At 51.4% G+C, this 18964-nt stretch overlaps 1 protein-coding gene across 1 annotated transcript; it reads right to left on the minus strand.

Annotated features, from left to right (window-relative positions):
• Positions 1 to 2913: 2913 nt before the first annotated feature.
• TMEM270 (transmembrane protein 270) lies at positions 2914 to 5536 on the minus strand. Its single transcript, XM_061209593.1, has 3 exons — positions 5384 to 5536; positions 3371 to 3789; positions 2914 to 3211 (listed from the first exon to the last, which is right to left on the minus strand). The coding sequence occupies exons 1-3, from the start codon at positions 5534 to 5536 to the stop codon at positions 2914 to 2916; spliced, it is 870 nt and encodes a 289-aa protein (XP_061065576.1).
• Positions 5537 to 18964: the final 13428 nt, after the last annotated feature.

The following is an 18964-nucleotide window of genomic DNA, read 5'->3' on the forward strand; positions in this document are numbered from 1 at the left end:
CCCTCCTGGGGTTCGGATGGGCTCAGGAGCTGGAGGACAGGGACAGACCTGAAATGAGCCCCGCTCCGAGGGCTGTGGGCTCAGGGGGTGACTAGGATCCCAAGGAAGTAGATGGGTGCTCAATGCAAAGGGGGGGTGGGGGTGGGGGGTCAATGAAAGGCCAGGGACTTAGGCCTGGGGCTGAGGGGGAGGCCCCTCACAATCGTGGCTGGGCGTCCCGGGCCCTGTGTGTCTTGGCCGAGCGGGACCCCTGGGCCGCCAGGTATGTAACAATTCCAGCCATTTCCTGCCCTATTAATGAGAAAGGGGTTGATATAAATACACGCTCAGCATAAATAAATACAGGCCAGGCCTGGGACTGCATAGCAGACAGATTGCGTGGAGCTGCTGGCCAGCCCTGCAGCCAGCCCGCCCCCCCCTGCTGCCCGCACCTCCCGCCCACCGTCCCCCACTTGTTTTCCTCCATCAGGCCAGGGCCCCTCCACACTCTCAGGCCTGAGACAGATGGACTGATCACCCGCCCTCTCGACCTCAGAACAAGGTCCCCGTGGCCCCTGGGAAGGCCGCATGCCCAGGAGAGGGAGCTGCGGTTCCTAGCGTCTCCCACACCAGGCCTGGCACAGTTCATGCACAGGCCCAGCACAGCCCAGTGCGGCCCAAGGCTATGGTTGTACCTGTTCCCAGGTGGGGAAACTGAGGCTCACGTGGTTAAGGACTTGCCCAAGGTCACACAGACAGGAGGTGGTGGGTCCAGGATTCAAACCTGAGGCTGCCTGACCCCAAGAGGCCTCTGATCTTCCCACTGCCTGTGAGGAAAAGCCAAGCGCAGATTCACACCTTCCTCCCTTCTTCCCAAGCCCTGGCCCAGTGATGCCAGGGCCCCGGGAAGGCCCGGGAGGACTTATGTTCAGGGCCTGGAAGTGTAAGCTTCATGCAGCCAGATCTCAGCTCGTGTAAGAGCCCAATGGAGCTGCACAGGCCGACCCCTGCTGTCCAGCTGGTGACCAACTAACTCCCAGCTGGGGCGTCCAGGATATTGAGGTCCCTTGAACGCTGGCTGTCTCATCGGGGATCACCAGGTCACCGACACTGCACAGACATGGAAACTGAGGCCCAGAGGGGAGGCCTAACGATATGTATAGTGTGATTGGATCCCTATCAGTGCAATCTATGGGTGCATGGTGTGCCTGCACGCAGGTTTGCATCTATATTGTGACTGGAAAGATATTCCACACACAGTTGACCCTGTTTCTCAGAAGTTTAGAACCAGAGAAAAGGAGACAGTTTTACCTTAACATCTCTGTACTTCAGGTAATTAAAACAACAACAACAACTTTTTTTAGTAGAAGGAAAAAAATACCCCCCCTCCCCTCACCCCTCATGACCCTCCACCCCCGTCCACTGCCAAGGGCTGCCCGAGCCTCAACACTGGTCCCCATCTCCAGCCTGGATCTTGTCCTCTCTCCCCAGGTGGCACAGGTACTTGCCACCTCCCTCCATTCTTGGCCTTTGAGGCCCCTCTCCACCTGCTCCCTGCCTCCCAGCTCCCCAGCCCCCCACCCCACCCCCAGGCCACAGCCCTGTCAAGCACCATCTTGGTCCCTGGCAGCTCAAAGGCCATTCAGCTCCACAGGCCTGCTCTGGGGCCTCCTTCCCATTCCCCCGTCCCCACCTTCAGCCGTGGGCCAATGTCACACGCTTCTGCCCTCAGCTTCCCTGCGTGCTGTGTGTGGGTTCTGGAATCCCAGTTTGCTGACCCCTTCACCAGGACCCTGTAGGGCCTTCCCCAGCAGGTGTTCTGCCTGGTCGGCCAGCTGGGAGCCCTTCAGAGTCTCCCCACAGGGGCAGGCCAGGCCTGCCCCCTCAGACTCAGAAGAAGGGCCTGGAAGTTCACCCCACACCCACCCTGGGCCATCTGCAGGTTTACATGAGAGGCAGGGCAGGAATCCAGCCCTAACTTCCCTGGGAACCAGAATGGAGAAGGAGAAAGCAGGGCAGAGCTCTCTAGAATGTCTTCCCACACTCACACCGCCCTCAGGCTTGGGGATGAGTAAGCGGTGATCACTAACTCCCAAGAAACCGTCCCTCCCCTCCTCTCACAGAATCACTCACCTAAGAGTGCCATCAGGGGGATCTGACCCACCGCAGCCTGAGCTTGCATTGGCTACATCAGCACCCCTTCAGTGGGACCTGAGCAGCTAGGGCTGAGTGCTGAGATATCGGGTGTTTCCCCCTCCCTGGAGGAGATGGATCTGTGGATGGATTTGTGGGTGAGTGGGTGGATGGATGGGTAGGTGTGTGGGTGGGTGGGTGGATGGATGGATGGATGGATGGATGGATGGATAAGTGGGAAAATGAGTGGCCAAGTATATGAGTGGATGCATAGGCTAGTTGCAGACTGGCCCAGGAGTAACTACTCCTCAAAGGAATTTTCTAAATCTCTGAAATGTGAGGCCCTGGCACCCCCCAGAGGCCAGAGTCTCTAACTACCCATCATCCCTAAAGCCTTGGGCACCAAGTCTTGAGAAGCAGGGACATGGACCTCGATAAAGTTAGGGGTTCTAGGAAATAAAAAAACCTAGGGTCCAGTACTGGCTCTTCCCCTGACTTACTCTGGGACCTTGGGAAGGTTCAGACTTCTGAGGCTCAATTTTCTCATCTGGATGCCTGTGCTGGTAAGTGGTTTAAACAAAATTATGTGTGGAAAGTGTCTGCAAGGGTTACCTGGCACATATCAGGTGCTCACAGGAGGTAATTTCCTTCCCAGAGGCAGCCCTAGGACACGCATGCACCCACACACACGCCCGAGTGCACACGCACACACATACACACCCCCCCCCAGCCCAGGACGGAAGAGGGACAGAGAGTGAGACCCTAGGCCAGATCAGACAGGAGAGGCGGATGGGGACACATTTATTCTACAGGAGTTCCGGCCTCTGGCAGAACTGGCCCAGCCTCGGGGGCCGGGGGCTCAGGGAGTGGGGACTCAGACAAGAGCCCCGAGGCCTTCTGGGGCTCAGCCTCCTGGGCCTGGGCCAGCTGGGCTGTGCGCGCAAAGGCAGCCTGCAGCAGGTGGGAGGCGAGGCAGGTGGTCCAGGTGACAAGGTAGGCCAGGCGCCAGGAGGTGAGTGCTGCCGTGCTCTCCACCCCCCAGTGCAGACGCTTCAGCGGCGCCAGTGTCCCCAGCACCACGCGGATCTCCAGCAGAGCCGGGGGGGGGCGGGGGGGGGGGCAGGTGGATGGGCAGGTGACGGCCAGGAGCTCACACGCTGTACTACCTGCTGCCAGCCTCCGCCCCCCCCCCCCCAAGCCCAGGCCCAGTGCCCCAGGCCTGCCCTCCCCAGCCTGTCCCACACCCACCCCACCCACCTTCCTGGGCAGCCGGCCCAGGCTGCAGCAGTGGGCTTTCTGGCATAGTCTCCAGGTCAGCAGTAGCGGCAGCCCGGCAGACAGCATCAGGCTGTGCAGACATGACAAGAACAGGTCTGTCCAGGTGGCCGCAGACAGGCCCAGCTGCTCCCAGGCACCCAGCCGCTTCGGGGCCGGGCCCGAGGCCCGGCCACAGCCCAGCACGCCTGCCCACACCAGCCTCGGCGCCCGCTGCACCAGCCATACTGGGACTTCTATCAGTGTCAGCCCAGCCTGTAGAACCCGGCCCACGGGGCAGGCTGAGATCTTGGCGGGTGGGTGGGACCCCTGGGACTCCTGGGTCAGCCCTGACAGCCAGCGGTTAAAGCGGGTGATCTTGAGGAGCAGGAAATTGTAGAGGGGGGCCCGGTCCTGGGCCAGCTGCAGGAGGAGGAGGAGACAATCTTCATCCGTTGCCACTCACTTGGGGCAGGAGCCCTACCTGTCCCAAGTTTTATTGTGGGGGTGGGGATGCCAGGCCACCCCTCAATTTCTCCCCCTTCAATTTCTCCCCCCAGGAATGATCTTTATCTGTCACTTGGAAGGACTCCATTCTCAGGAGGGAGCTTTAGAGGTGTTTCATATTATATTTGATTTTCTCTCCTATGGGTTGTTTTTGTTTGTTTGTTTGTTTTGTGTTTTGTGTTTTGTTTTTGTAGCACTAGGCGGCTTGCGGGATCTTAGTTCCCTGACCAGGGATCAAACCCAGGCTGATGGCAGTGAAAGCGCTGAGTCCTAACAACTGGACCATCGAGGAATTCCCTTTTCTTTGGGTTTAAATGGTTATTTACAAACCTCCAGACTGAAGGAGGTTGATTTATTATTGTTATCATCATCATCATCATCATCATTATTATATAAGGAATGACGATCCCCCTCAGCCCTCTAATCCTGCAGGATTTGAACCCAGGGCATTTCCTTCTCCCAAGCACCTGGGATTCCTTCTTATCAGTTGCCTCTTGGTGTCATGAGGGCAGCTGGGGGCAAAGGCAGTGCCATTAGGGGTAGACAGATGTGAGGCACAAGGACAGTGACAGAATGAATGACTGACCTACTGTGAGGGGTGAGGCGGGGGGAACCCAAGGTGATGTCCAGATTCCTGTCCTGGGTGACAAGGTAGATGTGATGCCTCCCATCCACTGGGAGAAAGAGTGGGCCTGGATGGGGAAAAAGGCTGGAAATGACACTCACTTGAGTCCTGGAGCTGAACAGCCCCTCATCAGAGCCCTCAAGCCTCTAGCCCCGAAGCATCGCCAGCCCACCAACACGGACCCCACGTGCCCCGGTCCAGAGGACCACCTGGAGCCCTAGGGGACAGTGTGGAAGGCAGTCACCCGGGGTTGGCTGTGTGCCCCACTGTGGGCGGGCTCAGCAGAGCCAAGGGGGTGGAGCAATGCTGAGAAAGAAAGGAGGTCCAGGGGTCCGGCTAGGAGAGGAATTAGATGGAAACAGGAAACAGGAGCTGCACCTCCACCCCTCAGCTCATGATGTAGAAACCAGGAAGGAGAGAAACCTGTTATATCCCACATGATCCTATAAGATAGGCTACAGGAGAGAAAACAGAGGCTCAAGAGTGGAGCAATTTGCTCCAAGTCACACAGCTGAAGAGTAGAGTAGCTGAGATTCCAATCCAACCATGTCTGTCTCTCTACTGCCCTGTGTAATCTTCCCTTTCTCTGCCACAGGAGCAGACCCAGGGGACCCTTTTCTGATAACTCAGCCCACTGAGGAGTTGTGATTTGGAGACGTGACCCCAATGGTCAGCATTTGCATGTTGGAAAAAGACAGATGGGAAGGGCAATGCTTAACCCACAGGAGTGACCCTCTATAGAGAAAATTCCAGCACTGTGGCTTGCGGGTGGGGCTTCTGAGAACTGTCGGATTACTCCGGGAGGGAGGCAGCCACCTTGTTTCACCTGCGGAGTCCAGCAGCTCTGAGGCGGCCCCCGCCCCCTGCCCCCCAAACCCCACTCACCAGTGCGGAGAGCTTCACCACCACCAGCAGAGTCCCCAAGAGGCTGGATCTGACTGGAGGGACAGCCTCCATGTCTGTCCCTCCTACCCCTCCTCCAGGTGGGAGAGGCAGGGTGACCTCACAGATACTGCAGGGTGGGGGCCAAGTTACCATGGGAACCCAGCTGCCGCAAAAGGCTCTCCTTTACCTGCCCCGTCCCATTGCTGAACGGAAACTGGGGTATTTGTCTTCCGCATCCTGTTGACTTCCTAATTGGAGACTGCTCCCAGGGACATCAACTTCACGAACCTCCCGTCCACCCAGCACGGGAGGCCAAGGCAGCGTAAGGGCGCTGTGCCTTCCCACGTCCTTCCAAATCCCGAAGGAGCAAAGGCCTGGGATATAGAAATCTTCACCCACAGGGCCTCAGGTGACAAAATGTTTGGAGGCAGATGGAAGCTTCAGCCACCCAAATCTGAAATCTCCTACCTAACCCTCCCCCAATCCATCCTTCTTGCATTTTGCTAAAGGTTGGTCCCCAGTCACAGAAGCAGAGAAATGCGGCTGTGACCTTTATTCTACGATGTTAGTGATGTGTCAGTGGGTTCTGAGATTCAGTTAGAGGAGGGCAGGAGAGAGAAAATGTGCCCACAAAAGGCCTCAGAGGGTCCTGGAGAGAGGCATTCTCAGAGGGAAACGGGGCACTTGGCTGAGTGAAACCCCTCAGGGCCACAGGCTGCCTGGAGCATCTCAGAGACGTTTCTGGAGCCATGGATCAGAGTCAAAGGCTTAGAAATCTGGGAGAATCCAGAACCTTGATCACAGTGTTTCCTGCATTGTTTTCCTGTCTGGGTTCCAGCAGATGCCCCAAGATGCTGCAAGATGAGGCACTCACACCTTTTAGAAATTTTTTAAAGACGCCCTCTGGTGGCAGGGTCCTGTGAGTGCAGGGCACTGTGAGCAGAGGGCCCCTCTGCCCTGGCGCACAGCGTGATTTCAGTCTCACTACCCTCCTCGGCGAGGACCCTCGTGCAGGATACGACCCGCCCAGCTGTACATGGCAACCTGCCATAATGAGCCCCTGGAAGGTCAAAGACAGCCTTTGCCCAGGGCAAGTCCTGTTCACCCATTTGTTTCCTCCCCACGGGGCAACAGCAGGGGTCCAGAGAGTAGAGCGTGCAAAGTCCCTCCACTCTGTCCTCTGCCCTTGCCCCTCCCCTCCCCACCCTCTATGTCTCCAACACTGTGTCCCTGAGGGGTCGCTGAGGCTTCAGAAAGGCCACCTTGAGCTAAGTTTTGAAGGATGGGTAGGAGTTTTCCAGAGAAGAAAGTATGAAGGATGGTCCGGGCAGAGGGAACAGCATGATTCCAACAATTCAGTATTACTAGAGCATAAAGTAGGAGGTGGGGAGGAGCACGAGGTAAATGGTGAGGTCAGCAAGGACCACATGGGTCATAGAATATTCTATCAAATGATAGGAGCCATCGAAGAGCCAAGGCAGCAAGGCACTGGACATCAATGGGGGCTTTACAACGGTCCCTCCAGCTGCATGAGGAGTCTAGACTAAGGCAGAGAAGGGCTCTTGGGGGGAAAGGGGGAGATCTGATAGGACTCCACAACAATAAGCCCTCCAGGCACAAGATGATGGCAGCCAGAATGGGGGCTGAAGTGGACAGATGCCAGAAACATGTGGAAGGTGGAACTGACAGAGTTAGAAGCTGTCAAGAATGGTGAAAGGTCCAAGATGGTACCCTACTTGCAAGCTACCAGTCAGCCTGCTGGGGTTTCTTGGATGCTGGTAGAAGGCACAAGACTCATGGGTCAGAGAGGATGGACAGTGTATTACAGCACTAGCAGTAAACTGGAGTATAAGTATTTTGCTTTGGCTCTTTGAGTCACAAATCCCACAGGGTGACATGAAAAGGGGCAGATGGTACCTGTACACTGAGTGGGTGAATTACAGAAGAGAAACCCTGAGCTTAGGGAACCCCAATCTTTTCTGATGGGCAGTAAGCAAGCCTGCCCTTTGCTCCTGAGAGAGACATTATCTTTATCATGCTGGACCATGCCTGTGCTTTGAGAAGAAGTTACATATTCCAAGGCATCCTGGAAAAGATCACCCAGGACAAAAAGCAACCAATTCCTCTGCAGAAACACAGGAGACCTGTGGGGAATTGTTTCCCAACAGAAGTTTGAGGAAAGAGAGGTAAAGCAAGGCAGGGGTCAGGGGTTCCTCCGCAGAAAGCTTGGGCAAAGGGTAGATGGAGGTACTGCCCACTAAGGTGGGGGTTGGAGGAAGAGTGGGTTTTGGGAAGAGCCTGATTGCTGGGAGTCAGAAGATGGGGGCTGAAACTAGCATTTGCAATTTGTTTTCCATCCTGTCTCTCCTCCCCTCTTTGGCTTGCCCCCCACCATGACCCCTGTTAAAAAGAAACAACAGGCCCCAAATGGAGTCACTTGTGCTAAGCCCCTCCAGGACTTAATATTTAACCTAATTGCAATTTCAGCCCCCAGGAGTGGAATTTTAAGCCAATCCATCTGGAATTTCCTGGTCAGCACTAATGAGGTAATCTGCCTTAGACCCCCTGCCTTCCTCTATGGGAAGGTGACCTGGCTCGAAATAATCCACCTTCTTAATTTCCTTGTCCTGCCCTCCTTCTGCCTATAAAAGCCTTCCATTTTGTATAGCTCCTCAGAGCACTTTTCTACTTGCTAGATGGGATGCTGACTGTTCATGAATTATTGAATAAAGCCAATTAGATCTTCAAATGTACTCAGTTGAATTTTGGCTTTTAACAGATTTGGTGGCAGTGGTGGGATCTGAAGTGAACTTCTCATGGCTTTCGGGGACAATGAGAAAGACAAGTGTGGTACCCATACACCCCTTTTTGAGTTCACTGTCTTTCTCACCATTTCTGAAGCCAGGGGGAGTTCCTCATGACTGTGAGCTCTGCTCTCTTTGCATCAAGCTCCTGGTCTAATTGGCTTTCCAGTTAGTTCCCATTTGTTTGGAAACCCCAGCCCTTGATTCTGTCCCCAGATTCCATGTTGAGAACTGCTGGTGATTTAGTCTGCAGTTTCCCATTTGTTTGGAATCTTTCCCCAAATTCCACATTGGGAACTGCCATGGCTACAGTAGTTCCCCATTTGTTTGGAATCAGGCTGCTGTCTTCATTTGCTGAGGTCTGCTGGTTCAGTGCTTTCCCCCAGTCCAAAGTTCCCCAGGAATTGTTGGTGGCTACCAGCTGGAGTCGGACTGGGTCCAACTTGAGCTGGACTGGGTCCAGTAAAGACTACTGCTAACAGGAATCTCAGAAGCCAAAAAGTTGCAAAAATTGGTGGGTCCTGTGCAAACACTGGAGACATCCAAATCAAATTGGCTAGGAAGAGAAGTATCTAACATCAAAGTAGACTGTTTCCACTCAGGACACTGGATCAAGATTTTATACTTTAACTAAACATGAAACTCTCTCTTCTTCCTCTCCTTTACCCTGGCATTGGCCTGGAAAGATAATGTCATCACCCATATCTCCCAGGCCATTGCTAGGGAGGGTAAGCTCTGGAATTTAGAACACTTTTTTATTTCAGGCTAGAAGATTCTCACCCCATATGCACTAAAAACCTGAATGACCCCTGGCTTAGGAGTAAATACAATGGGAGTATGATCAGAAACCTCTCCTTAACTCTTGAAACATTGCCGATTCCGTTGCTAAGACACTAGCTACCCAGCAAAGATCCTTAGACTCTCTGGCCAAAGTCATTCTTTATAACAGGACTATCTTTTAGCTAAGCCGTTCTGTGGCCAACACCACCTGCTGTACCTAGAATGAACACTTCTGGGGAAGCTGAAACTCAATTACATAAGATCACTGAGCAAACCATTTGGCTTAAAAAGGTGACTCCTTCAATGGGGTCTTTCTTTGATTAATTTGATTTTGATTGGCTTGGGTCTTGGAGACCCATGGCTCCCAAGTGCACTCTTAACATTGGGAATTATCCCGCTTAGAGTTATAATAATATCCCTGGTGCGTTTCATTCTCTCTAAAGCTTTAAATGCATATTTACAGCTGCTAATCACCAAGCAAATCTCCCCAAGACTGGACCTCAAAAAAGGAACGAAGAGAATGATTGACTAAAAAATTGTGAGTCTGGAGTTGTGCAACCTGTGAATACTACACAGATTCAGCAACAAAGCAGCATCAACAAAAACCGGGAACTACAGAGCAGTAGGTGAGTGGTACTAACGCTTAAAATTTTGATCACATCTCTCAGTTAGGTTGAGAGTTTGATCAAAGGGGGGGAGTCGTTAGAAAGAAACAACAGGCCCAAAATGGAGTCACTTGTGCTAAGCCCCACCAAGACTTAATACCTAACCTAATTGCAATTTCAGCCTCTCTCAGGAGTGGTGTTTTAAACCAATTAGTCTGGAATTACCTGGTCAGCACCAGTGAGGTAATCTGCCTAAGACCCCCTGCCTTCCCCTAAGGGAAGACGACCCTGCCTAAATTAATCCACTGTCTTTACTTTCTTGCCCCACCCTCCTTCTGCCTGTAAAAGCCTTCCATTTTGTACAGCTCCTCAGAGCACCTTTCTACTTGCTAGATGGGATGCTCCCCTACTCATGAAGTTTTGAATAAGGCCAATTAGATCTTCAAATTTACTTAGTTGACGTTTGGTTTTTTAACACTTGGCATCACCATACCCAGAATTCCACTGTCACTAAGGCTGAGTTGATCATCCTTTACATCATCTTGACCAAACTCCCTGGACCATGTGGTCCAGGCAGGAGCTGGAGACCTCATTCTGCCCCACTGCCCCCAGGGCTGCCCCTCGAGGTACCTCTCAAGCTCCTTTAGGATGCCAGGCCCGGGTCTCAGTCTCAGCTCCAATCAACGGTCCCCCACCCTCACCAGGGCCCTCATCTTGGTCCCCAAGCTAGATTATAGCAAGGCTTCTCTGAGGCTCTCAGACCACAGGAGGGAGGAACACAGAGGGCTGGAAATCTAGTAACAGAGGTCAGAGATCGCCCCTGGAGTGTGAAACCAACACAGGACCTCCTCCTAACCTAGCTCAGGGAAGGGCAGTCCCAGCCATGCCGTCCCACGGGCCAGAAACCCCAGAGTCAGAGTCACCCCATCACCTTCCCTCCTGACCTTCATGTCAAGCCACCTCTGAAGGCCGGGACCATGAATCTTGTTCACTACTGTGCCCTATGCCTAGAACAGCGCCGGGTGCATAGCAGGAACTCCATAAATATTTGTTGAATTAATAAATGAATGAATGAGTAATGACCTCGGAGATCCCCACCTGCCAGACTGGAATGAGAGCAGCAGGAACTGCTGCAGAAAAAGCCCCCTCCCCCCCCCGCGGCTTGGATCCTTCAGTAGGGAGCCCTCCACTCCTGTCTCTTTCCTACTCAACACTTAGGTTCAAGGCCATCCATGTACTATTGTGCTATGTGGTGTCGGGCAATACCTCCACTCCCTAATGGGATGGACCAGGTGGGATAACCGAATTATCAGTGGCCGCTGCCTTGCCTAACGCCAGGGGGCGCCATTCCCCAGCCCCTGCCCGTCTCCGCGGCGATTTTCCTGCCCGGCCCAGGACCGGGGCCGAGAGAGGCAGGAAGCCCGCCTTCGACTTCCTCGCAGTCCCAGGGGCTCTCAGGAGCGCTCCCTGCAGGTGCAGGACGGCGGCGCGACCGCACGGGGGCAGCAAACACCAGGGGCGCCGGGGCCCTCCGAACCCGAGGGCGCTGCGCAAATTGATGCAAAGTTTTCCGTCGCTGATTTTGTCCCTTCTCAGCCTGCGACAACAACCTTGCGTCATTCCGAGGAGCTCGCCCGGTGCAGGTCCCGTCCTGCCTGGGTTGCTGGAGGCGAAACCACCGAGAAATGTTCAGGACATTCTTTCTTTCTCGTTCCAATATTAAAACTTCACTTTATTTCAAATCTTCATTTTTTTTCCCCAGAAGTATACAAAAATGATAAAATATGCCTTCAAACTTATTGGAACTTGTTTTTTTTTTTTTTCTTTCTAAAGATGGCTTGATTGAAACCACTTAAATGCAAAAAAATGATCATTAAAAACGGATGAAAGCTGGAGGACTTATCCTGATTTAAGGGAAAAGGTTTCGGAGTCGGACAGACTTGGAATTGAACTGACCTCTGCCGCTTAATCACAAGTCTATGCTCCCGCCCCAAATTTCTTTATCTGTAAAACTGGGATATAGTTTACATATAGAATCTGCCAGGTGAGGTCATGGGAAGGAGTCGATGAAATAGTGTCTGTAAAGTGCTTTGTGCAGTACCTGACCGCACACCAGTGCTTGGGGGTTGGTGGGTGAGTGAAGTCAGCGTCAGCAGATGAGAAGGAACGCAAGAATTTTTAAAAAACAAAATAAGCTCCAAATTGGACAAAATTGCTTTCAAATATGTGCAAATTTCTAAAAAGAAATCACCCCCCAGGGGCATGCATTTTGTTAATTCATAAACCAATATGTGGAAATATTCATTGCAACCAAGCCACTTTCAAGCAATTCACCTGGAGCCCAAGACTAGATCGTGAAATTCCAAAAAAAAGTCCCGACCATAGAAAAAAGGGTCATTGTTACCTTAAAAGTAATTCAAAAATTTTTTTCACACAAAAATGAATGAAAATGCTTTAAAGAGTGTTCTTTAAAAGGATACAAAGTTGCCAAACCATCCCATTGTTCAAAAACATTCACCCCCCCAAAAAAAAGTTTGGATAAATGGGAAAAAACATGTCAACACCTGCAACAGATTGCAAAGTCACACCTGCGTGGTACAAAAATCAACATGTGAAAAACAACCATGGCAAATAATTTTCACCGATTCATTTATTGATCAGTTTGTTCAGAACCAATGTGTTTCATGCGTTTGTTTTCTGCCAGCTCACTTAGACCTCCCTCTGGGATCTTCCACACACCCACACCCATCCTCAACTACTCCTCTCCCTGCTTGTTCCTTGTGTCCTAAAGAAAATGTTCCTCCATCCATCAAAGGGCCTTTAGGGTGTTTCATATCTTGGCTACTGTGAATAATGCTGCAGTGAACATGGGAGTGCCAATATCTCTTCAAGATACTGATTTCAATTCCTTTGAATATATACCCAGAAGTGGGCTTGCTGGATCCTAAGGTAGTTGTATTTGTAATTTTTTGAGGAACTTCCACCCTGTTTTCCATAATGGCTGTACTAATTTACATTCCCACATGTGAGATGTAACAACATGGATGGAGCTGGAGGACATTAGGCTCAGTGGAATAAGCAAAACACAGAAAGAGAAATACCACATGACCTCAGTTATATGTGGAATCTAAAAAAAAGCTGAACTCTTAGAAACAGAAAGTAGTACGGTGGTGGCCAGAGGCTCAGGAAATGGGGTGATATTGATCAAAGGGTACAAAGTTTCAGTTATACAGGATGAATAAGGTGTAAAGAGCTAATGTACAGCATGGTGATGACAGCTGACAGTGCTGCATTGTATACTTGAAATATGCTAAGAGGATAGGTTTTATTAAATCTTCTCAACACACACACACACACACACACGGTAACTATGTAGAGGTGACAGAAATGTTGTTTAACTGGTTTGTGGCGATCATTTCACAATGTATATGTGTATCAAAACATCAAGTTGTACACTTTAAACGTATACAACTTGGGGAGTTCCCTGGTGGTCTAGTGGTTAGGATTTGGCGCTTTCACTGCCGTGGCTGGGGTTCAATCCCTGGTCGGGGAACTGAGATCCCCCAAGCCGCAAGGTACAGCCCAAAAAAATGTATACAATTTTTATTAAAAGAAAAAAAAATGTTCCTCAATGCCCCCTCACTTGACCAATTTAAACGATATTGTTGAAAGAAGTCGTGCAGTCACCAGCCACTGGCCATACAGCTTCAGCCCCTGCCTCCCCACTTCCATGGCCACTGCCCTGGCCCAAGTCACCGGTAAACTCCTTGTTGCTGAATCTGTTGTAGAGACAGCAGGAGAAGCCAAAAGGTAGTGACAGCCTGGAAAAAATGTATGCAACCCATGAAACAGTCCAAGGACCAGTAGCCAGAATACACAGAGTATCTAAGGAACACCTACAAATCAATAAGATAAAATCAAATGACTCAGTACAACACATAGGCAAAGGCACTTCACAGAAGAGAAAAACCAAAGAGCCAATGAACGTAGGAAAGGATGTTCAACTTCATTAGTAAGCAAGGGAAATGCAAATTAAAACCACAATGAGATACTATCTCATACTCATTTGCAAAAACAAAAGAAGTCTGACGCTTCACCATGCGTGGATGACTTCATGGGCGACCAGAGCATCAGACACTGCCCATCCCCTGACCCAGCACTTCTTACCGTGGGTGGCTCTCAGAGTTGGTTTTCAGACTTTGAGAGCCACCCACGGTAAGGAGTGTGCTGTACAAAGCCGCCCACTACTCAGACATGTGAAACTGAAACACGAAGTTAACAAAACAGTAATTACCCTTATTACGTGCAATGTGCGCCTTTATCTTCTATCCATTTTATTTCACAACTGATTGAATTGTTTTCACTACCTCCTAATGGGTTGCAAACCCCAGTCTGAAAAGCACTCCTTCCAGAAGCATCCACCTGTGAACGAAAAAACATGTGCAAGACTACGTGTGGTAGCATTTTTCCATCAATTGGGAAATGAATAAATAAACTGGGTGTATCTGTCTCAGGGATGACTAAGCAGTGGTTAAAATGAATGCGATCTGTGTGCATCAATGTGGACAGATCTCAAAAACATGGTGTTACGTGAAAAGGGAAAGTTACAGAGTAATAGCTGTGAAATGATAGCATTTGTATAATTTTTTCAAGCCCATTAAGCAATATTATATGTTGTTCTGAACACATATATAGTGAAAATCTTGTTTAAAATACAAGACCTAGAGGGTCCCTGCCCATTTGTGATGGTAGCTGGTTCCCTGGAGGCGCAGATGGAGGAGGGAGAAAGTCAGAGAGAATGTCAGCTTCATCTGTCATGCTTTTTCCTTTTTTCTACGTTCAAAGATTCAGAAGCCATCATGGCAAAATGCTAACATTTGTTCATTCTAAATGGTGGATACCTCAAGGTTGAGAACAAGCCAGTCAAGCAAAGATCTGAAAGAAGTGATCCAGGCCATTAAAAAACAGCAGTGCAAAGGCCCTGAGATCACCGTGGCATATTCCAGGATCAGCAGAGGCCAGGATGCCAGAGTGGGGAGGGGAGAGAGGTTAAGGATGAGGTTGGTAAGGAATTGGATTTTATGTTTTAAGCAGGAGGGTAAACTCACCAAACTTATACTGTAAAGACATCATTCTGGTTGGGCATGTTTTATTAACAACTAAAATTGAGTGATAAACAAACACTAAGGTTATTGTACTAATCTCTTCTTTTGTGTGTGTTTGAAATTTCCCATAAGAAGTTTAAAAAAAAATAATATGATCTCTGGCTTCTGTGAGGGAAATGGACTGGGTGTGGGGACAATGGGGGAGGCAGGGAGGCCAGTTTGGGGGCCACCACAGGGGTCTGGGCGAGAGGGGAAGGTGAGAGGAACCAGAGTGGCAGGGGTGGAGTGGAGCAGCCACGGGATTTGCCCATGGACAGAACGAGGGATGGGAGAAAATTAGTTTGGGCTGAGTCTCTGGATGCCTAGTGGTTCAGAGGACTGCGGAGACGGGAATGGGTTTGGGAGTGGCCTCCGAGGGGAGATGTCAGGCGAACAAGTCCAGCGTTCAGGGAAGAATCAGGGCTAGTAACCCATTTGGGAATCACTGGCATATAAATAGCATTTAAAACCACGGGACTGGATGAGATCACCTAGGAAGTGGGTGTTGATGGAGAAGAAAGAGGACCCAGGACTGAGCCCGGGGGCCCGCCTTTGGGTGCAGGTGGAGGAGAGGAGAGGAGAAGGAGGCAGCAAAGGAGACCAGAAGGAACAGCTCCTGGGGCAGGAGGAAGCTCAGCAGAAGGGAAGTTGCTCTCTCCTCATCCCCCAAAACGCCACAGCCTATTAACCCCATGACAGCCCCTGACACTGCTCAGGACTCCAGCTCTTGCCTAAATAACTGCAACAGGCTCTGCCTTTGCAGTCCACCGGGTCCACTCTCACCATCTTTGTAAAATGCAGATCTGACGCTGTAACTCGCCGTAGCTCATTCAGGGTAAGAAGCCAAGTCCATAGCCTGGTGACCACACTCCCTGTGGCCCGGGTCCTGCCCAAGGCAGGAGCTCCCACCCCTCTGTACACGTCTGCACACGTCTGCACACACCAAGGAGCAGGCGCTGCAGCTTGTACCGACAGCCATTCGCCTCTCCCTCCTTCCTGGAGACCACGCTCACCTCCCACACCTGAGCCTGGAAGTACCAGACCTCGCTTTCCCAGCCTCTGGGGCTTCCGGGAAAATATCCTCCATCCCCAAAGGAAAAGAGAGAGACCAGGAGACAAGGCCAACCCTAGCGTGCCTTGGGGCTTTGTCTGTGAGGACACATGATTGCCTGAGCTGCTGTCACCATCTTCTGACCAGAAGGGGCCAACAGAGCAAACGTACAGCATGGCAAACCAGAGAATAGAGTTTGGGTCCTTAGTGAAATCAGTAGGCTCAGCCTTGGTTCTGTGACCGCCGGACTTCCTGTAAGAGGAAATTGCAAACCCCTACTGTTAACACCGCTTCGGGTGGGTTTGGGTTTCTGACACTTGCATTCAGAAACATCCCAACTGACCCCCATATACTCACACATGCGCACACCCCACCCTCGCACGCCTGATGCCCTGAAAGTTGTGCCTCCCGCCAGAACTCATGCCCGTTGGCGTTGCCAGGTCTTGCCCCCATCATGCCCTCGCCGTTGTCCACTCCTTCTGGCCACAGGATGACTCCGGCCTCTCCTCCACCACCGGCAACCCTTGGCCTTTGTACATCTGAGATCCGACAATAGCTTTGAAACATGAACAGCTGCTATGACCGAGGCAGGAGATAGACGGGCCCCAGGCTCAGCAGCTGGAGTTTGTCCCCTGTGGACGGATCCTCCAAAATAGCAGGAGCGGGAGGAGAGCTGGGCCCCGCCCAGATAGAAGACAGAGACCACATGCTTCTCATTCTCGAGGTCAAGGAGACCTTCCCAACTACATGTGCGCAGAAAGGCTCCTCAGAGGTCAAAAGGGAGGGGGCATCACCTCATAATAAGTGATGTCAACCTACCCATAAGCCTCTCTGCTGGAATCCATCTTGGCTAAGAGATGTGTGTGCACACAGGGGAGGACCCTGAGATATACCAAATATGGACTCAGAACCAGGCAAAGCAAGATGATTGGCCAAAGGAAACCCAGAAAAAATGCCCCGTAAGAGTGATTCAAACTGCCACGAGTGTGTCACTCGCTCTCTGAGCCCACCTGTGTGTCTATCCACATGAACCCTATTTCCTCCTAATAAACACTTTACTTGTTTCACTACTTTCCATCTCTATGTGGAAATTCATCTCTATGCAGCTGACGGGCCAGGGCCTTGTCACTGGCCCCTGGTCCCTGGTGGTCTAGTGGCTTGGATTCTGCTTTCTCACTGCCGTGGCCAGACCTCAATCTCTGGCCAGGAACCGAAACCCTGCTTCAAGCCGCTGCAGGTCGAGGCCACCCGAGATCATTACGACCCCTTCCTCACCCCAAAACTATTTTCTGTTACCTGACCCTTTCCCCCATTTTGACAGCTGCAGGACCCAGTGTTATCCACTGCCCGGGGGGAAGATGGTTTTTTGCAAAAGTTACAGCAACTTGAGAAGACTGACTTAGAGGAGACAGAAATGTGATAGGTCAGAGAAAGGCCTCTCACCCCGAGGCTGCGACAGCTTCCTGGGCTCTGGAGGGGAAGGAATGTAGTGGGTTGTGGAGAGAGAAGTCTGTGGGGCCTGGGGTCCACGCCTGGGGGGAGCAAAGCGGTGTCCAGAGGCCACCAGCACCCCTACCAGTGTCTTACATGGCAAGTCTCATCCTCCAGCAGGAGCCTTAGCTACAGGTGCCCACACACCTTGCAGGCCCTGGTCGGTGAGCAGGACACCACTGAGGGCCTACGAGGACAGATCAGATAGGCAGGTCCCCCCGGGACCCTCCCCCCAACCAGGGCCTCTCCTCGGACAACCCAAGCCACCCTCAGATGGTCCAACAGGACTGCCCTTACTGGGGCATCCACCTTACTTGAAGGGTCACTCCCCACAGTGACATGCCTCAACATCATAGCACCCATCCACCCCCACCCCAGACAAAGCAGTGGTCCTGGATGTGGAGGGTGTGGGTGACCAGAGCCTGGACAGGAGAAGACACCCTAGCCTCACCTCCTCCACTAGAACAGGGTGGAGTGGGGGCTACTTCTGATTCATCTCTATGACTGCCTCCAGTGCCCTGCACAGGACCTGGCAAACAGAAGGTGCACAATAAATATTTATTGACCTAAATGGAACATGGGGCTGCAGAGATGGGGCCCAAACGTCAGCTGGTTGAGCTAGCCCCCATCTCCAGCCCTCCTTCCCACTCACCTTCCAGCGATGATTCAGGGGTGGCCATGTGACCCAGTCTGGCCAATAAGATGATGCAGAAGTCATGGGGAGGGGCTTCCAATAAAGCTTTCGTTTATTGGACTAAACAGAGTAAGCTCAGCTGGCCTAGCTTTTTGCCCTTTCTCCTTTGTCCTACTGGGAGGTGTAGGAGCTGTGACAAGGTGACAGACATGAGGACAAAGGTCTCCATGCAAAAGGTGGCAGAAGAGGAAAGAGGATAAGAGCCTGGGTCCCTGATGGCATAACTGAGCCCCAGACCATGCTGCCCAGTCTCAGCTTCCTGTCTGAGATCTGTAAATCCCTCTCTGTTTAAGCCACAGCTATATAGGTGTTCTGTTATTTGCAGCTGAACACAACGGGTTCACAGCGTGTTCTTGGTACAGCTTTAGACTAAGATAGACTGGGGTTTGGATCTTGGCTGGTGTCAGGGTGTTATCGAACCAACCTTGGGTTTGCTCGCCCATGTGAAGCAAAGTCAATTTACTGACAAGGGGTTGTGGTCAAGGAAAGTACAGCGTGTATTGCAGAGCCCAGCAAGGAGAATGGGTGGCTTGTGCTCAAAAGACCTGAACTTCCCAACAGTCCTCAGGGAAGGGTTTTTAAAGGCAACACTTGGGGTGAGGGCTGCAGAGTGCATGATTTTCTTCTAGCTGGTTGGTAGTGAGGTAACAAGATGGTGTTCCAGGAACATCATCAACCTTCCGGTTCTGACCAACTGGTTTGGGATCTACTGATTATACTCAGCATGTAGTCACCACCCTCCACCTTGGTGAGGGCCTTAGTTCCTGCAGAACAATGCCAAGTGATGTGTCAGATGGTTGTGTCAATAGATCCCTTGAAGAGGAACTAGGACTCTGTTTTATCACTGAATTATTGTCATTATCTCACTTAACTGCTTTTTCTTTGTTTCAGCATTCCCTCACTTCCCTAATAAGTAATGCTTGTGCTTGCTCTTTGGAACTCAGGGAAGGCCTAAGAGACAAAAGCCGTTTTCTATAAACAGGAAATGGGCAACACAGAGAGGCTTTTGTAC

Source organism: Eubalaena glacialis, chromosome 13 (genome assembly GCF_028564815.1).
Source record: "Eubalaena glacialis isolate mEubGla1 chromosome 13, mEubGla1.1.hap2.+ XY, whole genome shotgun sequence".
NCBI lineage: Eukaryota > Metazoa > Chordata > Mammalia > Artiodactyla > Balaenidae > Eubalaena > Eubalaena glacialis.